The sequence below is a fragment of the Petaurus breviceps genome, unplaced genomic scaffold (genome assembly GCF_028583685.1).
Source record: "Petaurus breviceps papuanus isolate PSGF00001 unplaced genomic scaffold, PetGlider_PUasm1.0 91133, whole genome shotgun sequence".
Taxonomy (NCBI): Eukaryota; Metazoa; Chordata; class Mammalia; order Diprotodontia; family Petauridae; genus Petaurus; species Petaurus breviceps.
In genome coordinates, this window is record NW_027187419.1 from 59336847 (window position 1) to 59353772 (window position 16926).

At 37.3% G+C, this 16926-nt stretch overlaps 1 protein-coding gene across 1 annotated transcript in view; it reads right to left on the reverse strand.

Annotated features, from left to right (window-relative positions):
• The window catches only part of ATP8A2 (ATPase phospholipid transporting 8A2), a 784050-nt gene that overhangs the window by 485901 nt on the left and 281223 nt on the right, over positions 1 to 16926 (reverse strand). The window contains 1 exon segment of the mRNA XM_069080803.1: positions 4304 to 4442. Within this exon segment, the coding sequence (XP_068936904.1) occupies positions 4304 to 4442 (139 nt within the window).

The window sequence follows — 16926 nt, forward strand, 5'->3', positions numbered from 1 at the left end:
AACAATAAGAGAAACCATGACTATATGAATCCCAGTACTGGTCACATCTGAAATTTCACTTTAGACTAACTGATGCCATATTTTTAAGCTAAATAAAACTGCCAACTCCATGGCTAGTTAGCTTAAGTTCAAACACAGAAAACCAAAATTTTGGCTTCATGCCAGGACCATGCTTCCTAAAAACCACAAGAACTATGCAAACCTTGCCAGGTAAGGCTCAATGGGTCAGTTTGGCTCACAAAACCTACAAAATACCTTGAAATTGGGTTAAATTTAAATCAGCATTTTTATTTCAGCAAATAACCAAAGAGGAAAAAATACAATTTCCATGAAAAATAAATTCTAAAGTGGTAGAGATGGCCTTAAAAACCAGTTTGCAGTCTTTCATTATAAATATGGCAAATACAATCTAACCCATTTTACAGAACTAGTTTGTTGTTAGTTTCACAAGGCACCAGGGGAATAACCCAAACAGTTCTGATCTAGAAGTCAGGAGGGTAGGACTCTAATACCAGTTCTGCTGCTAACTCACTATGATTTCTGTGTCTCCTCATCTGTAAAATGAGTAGATAGATTAAATGATCTCTGAGGTCCTTTTGAGTTCTGAAACATGATGGTTTCAGATGAAAAACGTCAAGTAGTTTCATAATTCACATCTATATCCATAAATTTAGCAACTATTTGATTTTCCCCAAAATACATGTAGTCCACCTACCCCAAAACACTTAGTAAATCACAAGTGATCACAAAAACTTGGATGTTGAGCTCAAAAACTCTGAAAGATATAACCTTTCATAAATCACACATCAAATTTTCCCAAATTGCACATTCAAAATATGTGCCCTCCTTCTCCTTCTTTCCATACCTTGTTTCAAAGAAAATCAATAGGATTTTCTAAATCCTAGATGAAGACTGAAAATTCCACCTGCTCGGAAAGGCAAAATCATTTCAAGAATACAGAAATGTGCTGAGTCACCAATCTATCCCTAGCACTGTTAAGTACAGTGGACAACAGAGAAGGTAAATGACATAAGGAGCTGATGATCTCAGAATCACAGAAAGCTGGAATGTTGTCTTATCTTCCTCACAGGGAAGAAAGTGAGAAAGTGAGGCCGGTGACCTTGCACAGCCTTCCCTCACTCAAATCAAAGTCAAAAGCAAGTCATATCATCATTTCCCTGATGCCATGGTCCTCTTCGAAAACGAAGGAAAAACACACAAGTGGGGAGCGAGGTAGAGAAGGGAGAAAATAAGGGCAGAAAAAAACCTGTAAGATAAGGAAATAAATAGTAGTTTGGCAAGACATTCACAATCAGTCACACTTTTCAGATGCCTTTATTAGTCAATTATATAGAACCCGATAGGTGTAAGCAGCATAAATTAAGCCTTCTTTGACAAGGAGTCAGTATAACAGACACAATCTGAGAAGTCACTGTTTGTGAATCAAGAAATATCACTGAATTACGCTGGAAGCCTTTGAGGATAAAGGATAAAGAAAGCCTTATTCATCAAGCTGGTAAAAATTCCTTTACCTAGCAGCAACACATCTATCTTATCTAGATTGAGCTTCAGCCAGTATGTTCTTATTGTATGTTCCCAACTTGGACAGACTTTGGTTGGCTCAGAAAAAAGTTTCTCTCTCTCTCTCAAATGCTATACTCATCTCAAGGCTTACTTAGATGGGATTTAGAGCAGTAGAGAAAGAAGGCAATTATCTCCTTACCCCCATCCAGTATTACATCAACATTATCCAACCCAATTTTTTCACCATTTTCACAACAAGGCAATTCATGGTGGTTAAACTTGAGTTTTCAAAGAGCACAGGGATTGAAAAAAACTCACGAGTCATATTTCAAGTAAAAAAATAGAGAAGGTCTGAAGCAAAGGGAGGAAAGTGTAGATCACATACACATTTTAATTTGCATCAGAAAAAAGAAAATTCACATTCTTTTTTGTTTGTAGTACATTTAAAAATTCACAAAGAATAGTTCCTTTTCATAATCAATAGTTCCTACAGGCAATACTCACTCCCTCTACCCAAAAGGTCTACAAAACATTCCCACACAGAAAGCAGCTGGGTGTTATAAACTCATCACTTTAATCATCCCCATACCAGTGGCTTGTTATTAAAAATAATGGGGATCAGGGACTGAAGGATCCATCTAGGCTTTGAAGTCAAAGATCTGTAATTTTATGGATATACATAACACCTCCACGAAACAAACTGAGACCCCTCTGCCATTTAGAAGAGGAAGGGCTACAAAATCCCTAATCCTAAAGCCAAGCAGGGAAGAGCCTATCTGAGAGATCTACAGGCTATCACCTAGCCAGTACCTGAAGCCTGTCCTGCTCATTAGGAATTACCTCTACCACATTAAGACACTAGGAGATTATTCTCAAAAATTTATCATAAACATCCTCTCCAAATACCATATAGTATCATTCTACAATGAGACCATCCTTTCTTTACAATGTTGACATCATGACATTGGTAGAGTATACACTCTTGGTGGTTTTTCCAGTAACAGGGATAGGATTGTATTAAATCAGTTTCACAATCTTAGTCCTCATCATAAACCAATGATATTCACTGGCAAGATCCTCAGTAAGAATTCTAGAATTCAAGGTGGATTGTATGTACAGCTGGGTCTTCAGAGCTAGTTAAGTATATATACCTCCCCTTCTCTCTCTCTTCCCCCCCCCCACACACACTCTTTTCACTTTATAGTCATGCTTTACTTTTTTAAAAGCCTACAAAAAGTAATAACTTATATCGCCACCTTATTTCCCATCCTTGACTATGAATGTTTCCAAAAGACAACTACTTCCTCTAAAGATATTTGTCATGAATGAGGATATTCAAAAGTTTAATAGCGACCTCAAAACTAACTCCAAAGGAGTCGAGCAAATGCTCTGAGCAATGGTAACATCATTTCAAGTAACCAATGTTAAAAGAGGATTACTTTGAAGAGGTTAAGAGTCAATAGTGTATATATAAGTACTAGGACACTCATTTTTAAGTCATTCACATACAAACACATCAGGTAAAAAGTTGCCCTGATCAATAATGTTTTGCAATATCATTAGCAAATTACAACCAAGCCCCACTGCAAAGTTGTTAGACTGATCGCCCACTGATATCATTGTTCTTATTCGGCTAACCGCTCCCATGATGTTTTTTTATTTAACATAATGAGTTACAGGAAAACATATAGGACATTAGGTAGGCCATGCCTGTATACCATTATGTGTTACCAAGCTTCAGTATTCTATAATAACAGTTTTAGAAAAAACACATGTAATTAAATTCCAAAGATAATCCTCAAACTTAATTTTGGTTAGCAATACAATACTTCTACACCTAAACCTTTTATTTGGGCTGCTAACAAAAGCAATTGGACTGATTTCTAGTGCACCTTTCCTTTCTGGTCTTTCTTTCTGGGGCTGACTAGCACTAATAAGTCTGAAGTACAGACTGAAGAAGCATAAAGTCTGGAAAATCCATGAACTGGATATGTCCCTAAATAATCAAAACTGGTTATAAATATACATAAAAACAACTTCAAAGTTATGTATCTGTAATGAGTTCAGAATGAGAAATTGGTATAGAATAACATAAAGTTGTGAGGAAGGAAAAGGCACTTTTATATAAAAGCATGTATTTATGCCAATATCTTTCATTTTATGATATCTTGCTAGGAAAGTGTATTATAGGTCTTCACTCGCTGCACCTAAGTTTGAGTTTACAAAGAGCACAAGGATTGAATAAAAATTCACATAAGTCATATTTCAAGTAGAAAAATAAGGAAGGAAGGAAGGCATAGAGACATACAGAAGAGAACTTTACACCTTAGAAAATTAGAAATAACAACAGGAGATTTTTATCTTATTATCTTTTTACTCTGATACATTCATTTTAATTAGAGCAAAGGTTCTTAACCAGGGGGTAGGCAAGGGATCTGTGGACTGATTTTGGGGAATACATGAACTTGGATGGGAACAAAATTATATCTCTACTTTCACTAACCTCTGAATGAAATTTAGCATTTCCTTCAATAATGTAAGAAGAAGTCCACAGGATTCCTTAGACTACCAAAGGGATCCATGGCAAACAAAAATGTTCAGAACCATTTGTTTTCAAGGGGCTTTTCTCTTGCCTCATGATAGGAAAATCTTACTGGGCTCTACTTTTCAATTAAGGTTGAAATAATTGTAGGATATCAGCTACCTATCCTTGACACTAGAACACATTTATTATCATTATAACCAGCTTCAACATATTATCTCTTTAAAAATATATTACCTATATTGATTGCTGTTTCCTGTTTATCTCCAGTTAGGATCCATATTTTAATTTCTGCTTTCATTAGTGTTGATATTGTTTCTGGAACACCCGCCTGAAGACGATCTTCAATGGCTGTAGCTCCAAGCAGAAGGAGATCCTAATTTTTTTTTTAACAAAAAAAGTTTTTAATCAGTTACAGGTCTGAATATAGTAAAAATTAGCATCAACAACAGAAAATCCTGATGAGGTACATCATCTAAATCCATTCCTACTTCACTATCTAATGTATTGATTCCACTGATTAATGGTGCATAAATGGTTTGGATCTCATGGGTGTAAATGTTTCAAAATCAATTAAGTAATGTTAGAACTATCCAAAACACAATGGCCATGACAGACGGAATGGATTCAGTCTTGTAATTGATGAGCAAAATCTATGTCTTTTTAAAACCTATTTAAACTAGGGATTTAAGTACAGGAGAGGGATAAGGAATCCCATCTATTATTCTATAATGCATATTAATTGTGATCAACCATGAGATGTAACCAAATCTTCATGCCTGGGATACCTTTTTGGCAAGATGAATACCAAAAAAGACCCTACAGCACTAATGCTCTGGATCACAGAATTGAGAAAAATATATCAAGTCTGAAATCCAGTAAAATATTGCCCAATATCATCACTAGTGTCTCAAGAGGACCCAGCTTTTTGACAGGTTTTTCTCAGTTGAGGAAGGCTGACTGAGATAACGAATATAAAACACTTTGCAAAAATAGTGACAGGGAAATGTGAAACATTATTATAATTACCATCATCATTACCAAGAGGCATCTAGAAGAATGGATTAGGAAATAGTCTCAGGGTTAGGAAGGTTCAAGTACAGCCTAGGATACAGTTTGTATGTGTGACCTTAGGAATGCATTTTAACTTCTCATGGCTCTAGGCAACTCTAATTCTTTAAGCTGCTAAATAGCAGTTCACCTACTTCACTGAGAGCATCCAATCCTAATGAAATCACTGATCAAAAAATTCTGACCAATTAGTATAAGTCACATACTGATGCCTCCAAATAGAAGGTCTGAATCCTGGTATCTCAATCAATTAACAAGCATTCACTTGTTAAGTGCCTACTATGTGCCAGGTGCGAGGCATATTCTAGTACAGAGAATAAAATAATTGGTGCTCACAATAAGCCTATATCTTAAAGGGGGGGGGGAACAAGTATAAAAATGTATACAGAATAAAGAGTTATACAAATATATACAAAATAGTAAAAAAAAAAAACAAGGCATTTTGGAAGAGAGGACACTAGCAATTTGAGGGGATCAGGAAAGGCTTTGGGGGAACATGGTGCATGCAGGCATTTTTTTTTCTTTTTGGAGGGCAATTGGGGTTAAGTGACTTGCCCAAGGTCACACAGCTATTTTTTTGTGTTAAGTGTCTGAGGCCAGATCTGAACCCAGGTCCTCCTGACTACAGGGCCAGTGCTCTATTCACTGTGCCACCTAGCCGCCCCATGCAGTTATTCTTAAAGGAAGAGAAGGACTCAAGCAGAGGTAAAGAAGCAGTGCATGTCAGGCACAGGTTCACCTAGTACAAAGGCACAAACATGGAAGATGGGGTGCTATATGTGAGGAAGAGAGAGGACAGCTTGGCTGGATTAAGAGTACAAGAGAGAGTCATGTTCAATGAGGCTGGAAAGATCAGTTGCAGCCAGGTCTAAGTCAGCAGGAAGCCATTGGAGATTGAATAGGGGAGGCACATGGTCAGATCTACAATTAAGGAAAATTATTTTGGCAGCAGTATGTAAGATGTGCTGGAGGGGGGCAAAGACTTAAGGCTAAGAGACCAATTAGGATGCTGTTGCAATGATTTAGGCAAGAAGTGATGAGAACCTGAACCCAGGTGGTAGTAATGTGAGTAAGGAGTCAGACAAGAGAGATTTTGTAGAGGTAGAAATGGCAAGATTTGGCAATTAATTATTGGATAGGTGGGGTGTGAGGAGTACAGGGTAACAAGCACCATGATTACAAACTTGAGACATTGAAAAGACAGTGCTTCCTCCGATAGGAATAAGGAGGTAGAAGGTTTATGGAGAAAGATAATGAGTTCAATTTTAGACATGTTACATTAAAGATATCCATGACAATACAGTCTGAAATGCCCAATAAGCAGCTAGTGATGCAAAACTAATGGTCAAGGCAGAAGGGCTAGATATATAAATCTCGGTGTCATCTGCATAGAGATGATAGTTAAATCCACAGGATTTCAATTACTAGGTGAGAAAGAGGCAAGAAAAGAGGCCCTAGGACACAACCTTGGGAAACATGCACAGACTGGGGATCATGAGCTAGCAAAGGAGATTGAAGAGACCTCAGGCCTATAATATCCCACTTTACCTTGATAGACAAGCAAACACTGAGAATTTTTGAGTAACACAGGAACTTTCTAGGTCATCTAGTATACTGCCCCTGCCCCTTCTTCCCCACTGGCTGATGATCCCCTCAAAACCATTTCCAACAGTCAGTTGGCCTATACTCAAACACTTCCAGCAATTCTCATGCCATTACAACATTGAATCATTTATGGACAGTTGTAATTGTTAGTAAATTCCTTCTACTAAATCAGAATCTATATTTCTATCACTTCCATTTGCTAGTTCTAGTTTGACCATCTGGAAATATACAAAATAGGAGTCTAATCACTCTAAAACAGATGGAAATACTTGAAAACAGCAACTATCTTCCCTGTAAGCTAAAATATACCTTTCTCCTTTAATTGACCTTCATTTGCCATAATTTCAAGTCCCCTCAGCATCCCAGTCTTCCTCCCTCTAGGTCTGAAGTAGTTTGTCCATAAATTAGTCCAGGTTTTTTTCCCCTACAAGTGTATTGATACTTCTAGGACTCTAAGGGCTTTCCTGCATTATAATATCACTATTATCTCCTTAGTAGAAATTATCATGCAACAGGATCATACAGAGTCAGAATACCCCCATTTTACTCACAAGGACCTTTGCCCAAAGGTCACACAGGTAATAAGAGGCAGAGCTAGAATTTAAAGCTAGCTTATTTGGCTTCAAATCCAGGATTGCTTCCATTTCTTCAACTATAAAATGGGGATAATAATAGCACCTACCTCCCAGAGTTGTCATACATATCAAATGGAATAATATTTGTGAAAAGCACTTAACATTGTGGCCCCGCAATCACCCAAACATTTTTAAAGTATTTACTATATGCTGAGCACTGTATAAATCCAAGGAATACAAAAGGAAGCAAAAGATAATCTCTGCCCTCAAGGAGCTTACAGTCTAAAGGGGAGACAAAATGCCAACAAATGCATACAAAGCAAGTTATATACAGGACAAATAAGCAATAATTAACAGAGGTACTACATAAATGCTTGCTCTTTTCTCCTCCTTCCCCCTGATGTAATCCATTGCTAAGCAGGCAATACTAAAAGAATGATTTCCAACATATTGGGCAAACCTCCTAAGTGGCAGATTTATGTGCAAAAATAGAGAACAGTTGAACAAGACAGGAAACCATGGAAAGGTTGCAATCTGAATTACTGGGAGGAGGGCCTTCATTAAAAGAGATCACAGTTTCATTACAACATTGAAATAAATAGGATGAGAGGAGAAATAAATTTTCAAATTAGTAATAATAATCATAATAATAATGAAATCCTCAGGTCTGAAGATAGTGTAAGTAGAAAACATTCCCAGTCACCCACTAGCAGTTCCATGATGGTACTTAGATAAAAGCTACCTAATTGCGCTATGAAGCCTGGGCTCCTACAACTTTATATTATCCACAGAAGCAATTGAAGTTTACAGCCAATCACAGATATGAAGAGTCTGGTGACATAGTAGTCAGGAGAATGGCTCTCAAGTGGGCTGTGGTCTCTGATGTTATGTACCCTACAATGGATGGTTAGTGCTATATCCACAGTTTCCTGTGTTATACTTTACGACTTTAAAAGAATACCACAGGCCTCTGACAAGTATGATTTCTTTGAAATCATATACAACATATCCTTTTGCCATCTGTATGTTTATCTTAGGCAAATTCTGTTCCTTTTGGAAAAAAGACATAAGAGAAGTGACTGCAAAAGCTATTTTATTTCAATGCTAGAAAATACATGAACTTGTAACAAAATATTTTATATGAGAAGAGGCAAAAAATGACATATAGTGAATGGAAGCTCAAGTTAACTTACACATCTAAACACCATATTTCACTTATATATATATACATATCAAAATTATAGACTAAAGAATAAAAATTACCTTGTATGCCTTCATCTAAGAGAATGTAAAAATAGTTTGAAAGTGAGATTTCCCCAGTGTAAGCAAAACTGGAAAACCGTCTTAGACAGGGACTATTGCTAGACAAGGAGCTGGGCCCAGAACTAAACAAAAAAGAGAGCAAGAGAATTTGCAATTGGGAAGTTCTGTGGTGCGGCCAACAATTCCAAACTTCTTTATGAAACAAAAACCAAGCTTCTTTTTAATTCCAATATCCTTTCACTGATGCCATATGGTTTCTAATCATGAAATAGAGCATCAAAACTGCAGATGACCTAAGAACAACAGAGAAAGCCGTGGGTGGGCATGAATGGCAGTAATATATAGCCAACAATAAAGAGTATATACACAAAGCAGCATTAACTATATCAAAGAGATGCATGAGTAGAAAAGGACATTTCCTAGCATGTAGTGAGTCAGCTAGGTGGCACAGTGGATAGAGTACTGGGCTTGGAGTCAGAAAGATTCATTTTCCTGGGTTCAAATCTGGCCTCAGACACTTACTAGCTATGTGACCCTGGGCAAGTCACTTCACCCTGTTTGCCTCAGATTTCCTCATTTGTAAAATGATCTGAATAGGGAAATGGTAAACCTCTCCAGTATGTTTGCTAAGAAAACCCCAAAATGGAGTCATAAAAAGTTGGACATGACTAAAATGACCAAACAACAACAAAGTCATGCAGCAAGGGCCAGGGAATAACAGAAAACCTCCAAGCTGGCTTGGTTCTCCAAGGCCTAGAGAAAGGTTCTCCTACACATATGGCAGGCTTCCTGTGGAGTACTTAGCAAAGGACACGGATAATAGTCACAGTGGATAAGAAAGAGTGGGTAGTTTGCCATCTGCACTACAGGAGTGACTGTCCACATCAGTAAGACCACATATTCACTGAAGTATTAGGAAAGTTGGTTTTGTTTTGTTGTTTGGGGGTTAAGTGACTTGCCCAAGGTCACACATCTAGTAAGTGTGTCAAGTGTCTGAGGCTGGATTTGAACTCAGGTCCTCCTGACTCTAGGTCTGGTGCTCTATCCACTGTGCCACCTAGTTGCCCCTGAAGTTATTAGGAAAGTTAAAGCACAAGGAAGATGAACAAAAAATAAGGGAAACTGATTCAAGTTCATACAAAGTTCTATCCCACATCTTATTATGGTATGGAACTGACCTTGGTTTCTCAGCAGCTTACAATCTAACAGAAAGAATAAGATGTAGTTTATTATATATAAGGTGATATAAAATATACGTGTATGACAAGCACAAAGCAGTACAAAAAAAAAACATACTAAGTGCTAAGAAAAATTTGAAAAAAGAGAAAGTCATTTGAATAAGTTGAGATATCAGGAAAATAATTCTCAGCCCATTGCATGGAACTCCTTGTGATTGATACATGTGCAAAAATAGGGAAGAGCTCAACAAGAGAGGAAGATGTGTAAAGGCTGCAATCTGAATTACTGGAAGGAGTACCCTCATTGAAAGATATCACAGTTCTATTACAGCATTGGAATAAAAAAGGTGAGAGGAGAAACCAATCAAATTAGTAATAATAATCATGATAAAATCGCATTTGAGACATCTGGAGATCATTTTAGTAGAAAATATTACCAATCACCAACCAGCAGTTCCATGATGGTCCTTACATAAGAATACTCTAATCGTACTACGAAGCCAGGCTCCCACAAAACACAACTTTATATTATACAAGGAGGCACCTGAAGTTTACAGCCAATTACAGACATGAAAATTCTGGTGACCTGGTGATGCGATGCTCTTGGCAGAAATGAAGAAGCTGGGATTGGTTAGGGGGGAAGAGGAGATAATGTATTCTATTTTAGACATGTTAAACCTGTGAGGCCTAATTCAAACCCACAGGAGCTAATGAGAACATAAAGCGATAAAAGAAAGATCAGAACAGAGTTTTGAGATATACCCTCAACTAGAGGGTATGGCATGGATAATGATCCAGTAAAGAAGTATGAAAGGAAGCGACTGTATAGGCAGGCATCAAACCAAGAAAGAGCAGTGTCATAAAAAACCCAAAGAGAACCGAGAATCCAGGGGGAGATGACAGTTAGCAGCATCCAATTCAGCAGAAACCAAGAAATATGAAAGTGGAGGCAATATCATTTGATGTGTGAATTAAGAGATCATGAGTAACTCTGAGGAGAGAGATTTCAGTTGAGTGATGAGGCTACCAGCCTGAATGAAGAGGGTTTAGAAGAAAGTAAGACCAGAGAACAGGGAGGAAATGAGCATAGGTGGTTTCTTCAAGGAGTTGGGTTGAGAAAGTGAAGAGAGACACAGAACTTGCTGGGATTAAAGGGTCGAATGAGGTTTCTTTTTTTTAAGAATGGAAGAGACTTAGGCATGCTTATAGGCAGTAAGAAAGGAACCAGTAACTAGGGAGGCACTAAAGATTAGAGTCAGGGAAGGAATGATTGTGGGGGAAATCTGTTGGAGAAAATGAGAGGTGATGGAATGCAAGATAAATGTAGAAGGTTTGGTCTTGGAGAAAAGGTCACTACTTCACCAGAGATTGGAAAAAAGGAAAAGATACTGGTGAAAGTGATCAGGCAGGGGTACAGGGTATATGGTATCTAGGGGGTATGAGATGAGGAGTAGGTAAGAAGTAGTTAGCAAAAAGCAGTCTCAATTTTCTCAGTGAAATATGAGTTGAAGAGGAAAGAGAAAGTTTGTAAGCAGCTGCTGTGGAAAGTAAAAGGCTCAATTTTGTTGCTCAGTAATTTTCAGTTGTGTCTGACTCTGTGACCCCATTTGGGGTTTTCTTGGCAGTGATACTGGAGTGGTTTGCCATTTCCTTCTCTAGTTCATTTTACAGATGAAGAAACTAAGGCAAACAGGATTAAGTGACTTGCCCTGTGTCACAAAGTTGGTGTCTGAGGCCAAATTTGAACTCAGGTCTTCCAGATTCCAGGCCCAGTACTCTATCCACTGAGCTACCTAGCTGCCCCAGCTCAATTAGGCAAGAATAAAAGGACTGTCTTGCTGCAGTGAGGCACCAGCTGCAGTCAAATAACAGACATGCAGTAGCCTAGTCAGCAGGGTTACATGACTACATACTGTCCTCTACTCTTTAATTGCTTGACCTCTTGTTCTATAACTGCTCACATCCAGTCAAACTCTATCCCTGCTTCCAGAGTTAACCTCAACATCAATCACCTTTTCCAATGTTTGGTAGAATTTGCATTTGCTCCTGGGATTTTTTTTCTTAGGGAGCTCATTTATAGGTTGCTCAATTTCTTTCTCTAATATATAATGTTACTTAACTATTCTATTTCCTCTTCTGTTAATCTGAGCCATTTATATTTTTTAGAATGTTCATCTATTTCATTTAGATTGTCAGTTTTAGTGACATATATTTGAGCAAAATACCTCCCAATAACTGCTTTCATCATCATTGTACATTAATTAATGCTTTTCATTTTTGATGCTAGCAATTAATGGTTTTTTTCATTTTTTTAATCAAATTAGTCAATACACAGCTATTGAACTTTTTTCTTCAAAAAACCAGCTCCTGTTTTAATTTAATTAGGTCAATTTTTTTTTCAGTTTTCAATTTTATCAAACTTTCCTTTGATTTTTAGGATTTTTATTTTGGTGTTTAACTGAGAAATTCTAATTTGTTCTTTTCCTAGATTTTTTTTAGTTGAATACCCAATTTATTGATTAGCTCTCTCTTTCATTAATGCAAATGTTCAGAGATATAAATTTTCTCTTAAGCACTGCTTTGGCTGCATCCCACAGATTTTGGTATGTTGTTTTATTGTTGTCATTATCTTAAATGATAATTTGTTTCTATGTTTTGTTTTTTGACCCGCAGATTCTATAGAATTATATTAGTTTCCAATTAATTTTTATTCTATGCTTCAAAAGTCACTTATTGAATGTAATTTTTATTGCATCATGGATCAGAAATGGTTATTTAATGTTTTTGTTCTTCTGCACTTGTTGTAGAGGATTTCATGCTCTAATACAAAGTTAATTTTTGTGAATGTCTTGCACAGATATTTCCAAACAATTTACTTCCAATACCTCCAAACAATATTTTCTAGGGGTCTATCATATCTAACTTTCCTAAAATTCTATTTACCTGCTTAACTTCTTTTTATATTTATTTCATGGTTAGATATATCTAGGTCTGAGAGGGGGTAAATTGAGATCTTCCACTAATATAGTTCTACTATTTATTTCCTCTTGCAATTCATTTAATTGTTCCATCAAAAATTTGTATGCTATGGCATATATATATAGTGCATATATGCTCAGTATTTATATTAATTCATTATCTAGATCTATGGCACCTCTTAGCAAATGTAGCTTTCCTATCTCTTTTTAATCAGGTCTTTCTTTGCTTTTACTTTGTCTGAGATCATGATTGCTACCCTTGCTTTTTTTTAATCCAGATGAAACATAATAGATTCTGCTCTAGCTTCTTATTTTTTTTTTAATATTTGTAAGCAATCGGGGTTAAGTAACTTGCTCAAGGTTACATGGCCAGTTATTTCTGGGTGTGGTGCTGAGTGTCTGAGCCCGGGATTCGATCTCTAGGTCGTCCCAACACTGGAGCCGGTACTCTTACTCGCTGAGCCACCTGGCTGCCCCTAAGCAATTGGGGTTAAGTAACTTGCTCAAGGTTACACGGCCAGGTGTTTCTGGGTGGGTGCTAAGTGTCTGAGCCCGGGATTCGATCTCCAGGTCTTCTCAACACTGGAGCCGGTGCTCTTACTTGCTGTGCTACCTGGCTGCCCCTAGCTTCTTATTTTTAATTCTCAGTATGTATCTTTCTGTTTCAAGTGTCTCTTTTAAATAACATATTGCTACATTCTAGTTTTTAATCCATTCAGCTATTCAATTCTGTTTTCTCATGAGTTCATCCTATTCACATTTACAGTTATGAATGCTATTGTGTATTTCCCTCCATCTTATTCTCTTATATTTAGCCTTTTCCTTTTTACACTGTCCCCTCCAAAAGAGTCTATTTTACTTTTGACTACTGCTACCTTTAATCTGCCATTCTTCTCTTTCTACTCCCCACTTTCAGCCTTTCTTCCTTCTACTTCTTTGTTTGGCAACAAAGATTTCTATACATGATTGAGCGTATATATACATTCTTCCTTCCTTCACCTCCCAGCTGAGGTGAAAGTGAGGTTCAAGCATTGCCCACTCCCTACCCTACATTTTCCCTTCCACTGTATGTGCTTCTTTGCATACTTTTTTTTATGAGATAATTTTGCCCATTCTTCCTTTCCCATTCTCTGAATGCATTCCTTTTTCTCAGCCTTCCATTCATCTTCTGGGGTCAATCCAACATAACAGATTCACACCTATGCCCTCTGAGTAGACATTTTTTAACTGCCCTAATGATGATACAGTTCTTAAGGCTTGCACGTATCATATACCCATAAAGAAATGTAACCCAAGGTAGTCAGCCATCCTTTGGGAACTCAACTGACCAGCATGAATTCAAGCCAGGAGAATAGCCTCAGAGGAGATCATACACATGGTTATCTGATTACATATTCAGTGTATCTCAGTAATCTGATTTGGTCTTTTCAGATGAGCTAAAGTCCTCCCTGCATATAGCACTCTGACTATAATTGGCTCATGAATGCCCTCATCTCATTTTCCTAAATCCATCTGTCTAGCCCATTTTTGTCAAGTTAGTCAACCTAAGCAATTCAGGTTAAGTTCCTGCACTGCTCTCTACTAAGCCCAATTAAGAAAAAAAAACAATCACCAACTATCCCATTCCCCACCAGTGATGAGCTTCTTTCACTTAACACCCATGAATATGAGTCTCAGTGCTCTTTAAAGGCGTCTGAACCTGACTGGATCTCCCTTCACATTCCCTAGGGCTTCTTGTCATGCTAATTAAATGCTCACTAGCTGTCAGTTGTAGACAGGTTCCCTACAGGTTCCCAGGGCAAAAGAACCCTAGTAAGATAAAAGAAGCTAAGTGTGGGGATAAGAAAGTTGGCCTTTGTAAGGAGGGCATTCTCTGTGATGCCCTCTTTCCCACCCCAAATACATGATCAGAGCATTACTTGCAGTGGAATATTTACTTGTGTTCATCAGTGATTCACAGACTTAATAGAGGAGCTCTCCCTTTAGAGAACTAGATAGGCATATCTTCTTTCCTCTACTCCTTTCAAATCAATCCTTTCAAATTCAAGGCTTACAAGGTTTCCAAGTCATCAACTTCTGACCCTGATTACTAGAATGAAGCAGATATGTCTATTTATGGTGGAAAACACTTAAAATTTATAATATTAACCTATAGTAGAGAACACTTGAAACTGGCAGCATCAGTGTCCCAAACCAATGGATAGGATGAGTTTATTAACTTCAAATGCCATTCCCCTAACACATACACTGTAAAAGACAAATAAATACTGACGGCAGTATAATATAACTTTGTAGCCTTCCCTAAAATACTATCTGATACTTACTAACCTTGCAAACATGAGTAAGTCAATTAACCTCTCCAAGCCTCAATCTGTCAAATGGGGATAATAATATCTCTAGTACCTATCTTTACAGGGTTGTTGTACAACTCAAAGGAAAATCTATGTAAAAATTTTTAGAAACTTTAGCGGGACATACAAATGCCAACTACTGTTTTTATCTGTGTGTATGTGTGCGTATGTATATGCATATATGTAAAATAGGCTTTTATATACAAATGCAGACATATACACATATTATATATATATATATATATATATAATTTCCCCAAAACTCTTCCCTCTAGGCTATATAACATGAAACTGAGCAGCAATAGAGTAACATGCTCATTCTGTTTCAAGGCTCACTAGTCAGTCTTTTGAACTACCTAGACTTTGAAAACTACACCACAGGATTTCTTCTCTTCCCTGGGAGGTGTGTACATGTAAGCATCCAGACAAGGAGGTAGAAGTGCGGAGACAACAAGGGAGAGTGTATGAACTGGCTGTATAGGTCCCAGAACGATTAAAACCTCAAAGTACAGGCACAGATGCTTAGAGCAACCTTGACCCTCATACTAAAGCAAGGACCCTAGATTCAGGCCCACCCTGGACAGTGATATAAAAGGGAGTTGTAGGAGTTGAAGCAATGTTGTGATGAGCAGATTCTTTCACCCTTGTTCTTTTCCAAATTATCCTGACTTTGCTGATACATGTTGACCCTTACCATCCCAAATCACCTTTAACCAATGTTTAGATATTTAGCTATGCCACAGTTGAAGCCATATGAAAATAAATTTTCTCTAAGTATTGGGAAAGTGTTGTTCCAGATGATTTTGAGATGGACAATGAGTAAAGTGGGTTTATCAGAATGGAGTGTTAATGGTTCCCAAGATTTAACGAAGAGACCCAAGACAAGCCCTTAGTGGAAGCTTCCTTTCCTCTGAAACATTATTTCTACAATTCAGTAGTACAACACAGATCTTGATTTCCTCACTTTTAAAGGGTACATCCAACAGAATTGGACAGAAGGTAGATGGAACCACAAGGATAAAAATAATCTCACCTATTTTCCTAATATGGGATCCTATAATAGTCGCTATAAAAACAACTTTAAACCTGAGAAAGGTATGCTAGGCCCTCTGCCAGCCCCCCACCACTACAAACTGCTGGAAAATTGCCACTCCTCATTTATAATTGATCATGTTGGCAAATGCCAACTAGAATTCCCTTATCACCCTTCTAGGAAAATAAGCTGAGGGGAATGGCTTTCTGGGTTTTTGCTCAGGGAATAAAAAAATGAATGGAAGAATCACTAGCTCTTAGAGTCTTAGTAGCTATGTTTCAAGAAAGTCTGATGGCCTAAAGGGCTAATCTAAAGTTTCAGTCATGTTTTGGGTTTTGTTTTTTGGGGGGTTTTGGTTTGTTTGGCTTTTTTTTTTTCGGTTTTTTTTTTTTTTAATGTCTCCTTATTGCTCAAGGTTGCAGAGAAGGCGCTGACCAGCACTGGTAGTAAGAGTTCCTTCTCCTTGGAGCACCCCTCTACCAATGAAATCACATGTCCAGTTCCTATTCCTTTCCTTTGTCTAAAATTCAGGAAAGTTGAAGGATCCAGGAAGAGTCTCATCTTAGTAACATTAAAAAGTTTTACGGAAACATTGCCCCCTAGTGGCACTAAACCAAGTAAGAATTTAATCAGGAGGAAAAAGTCAAAACACAGAAAGAACAAGAAAATGTTCTTTTTTGGTTTGGAGCCTTGGTTTTTTTTTTTTTACATTTAGTTTATAAATAACTCATGAAGTTTTCCCCTATTATACCAAACACATGGTATAAAATCAATTTTAAGATATGTTGGGTCAAATCTGTCAAATA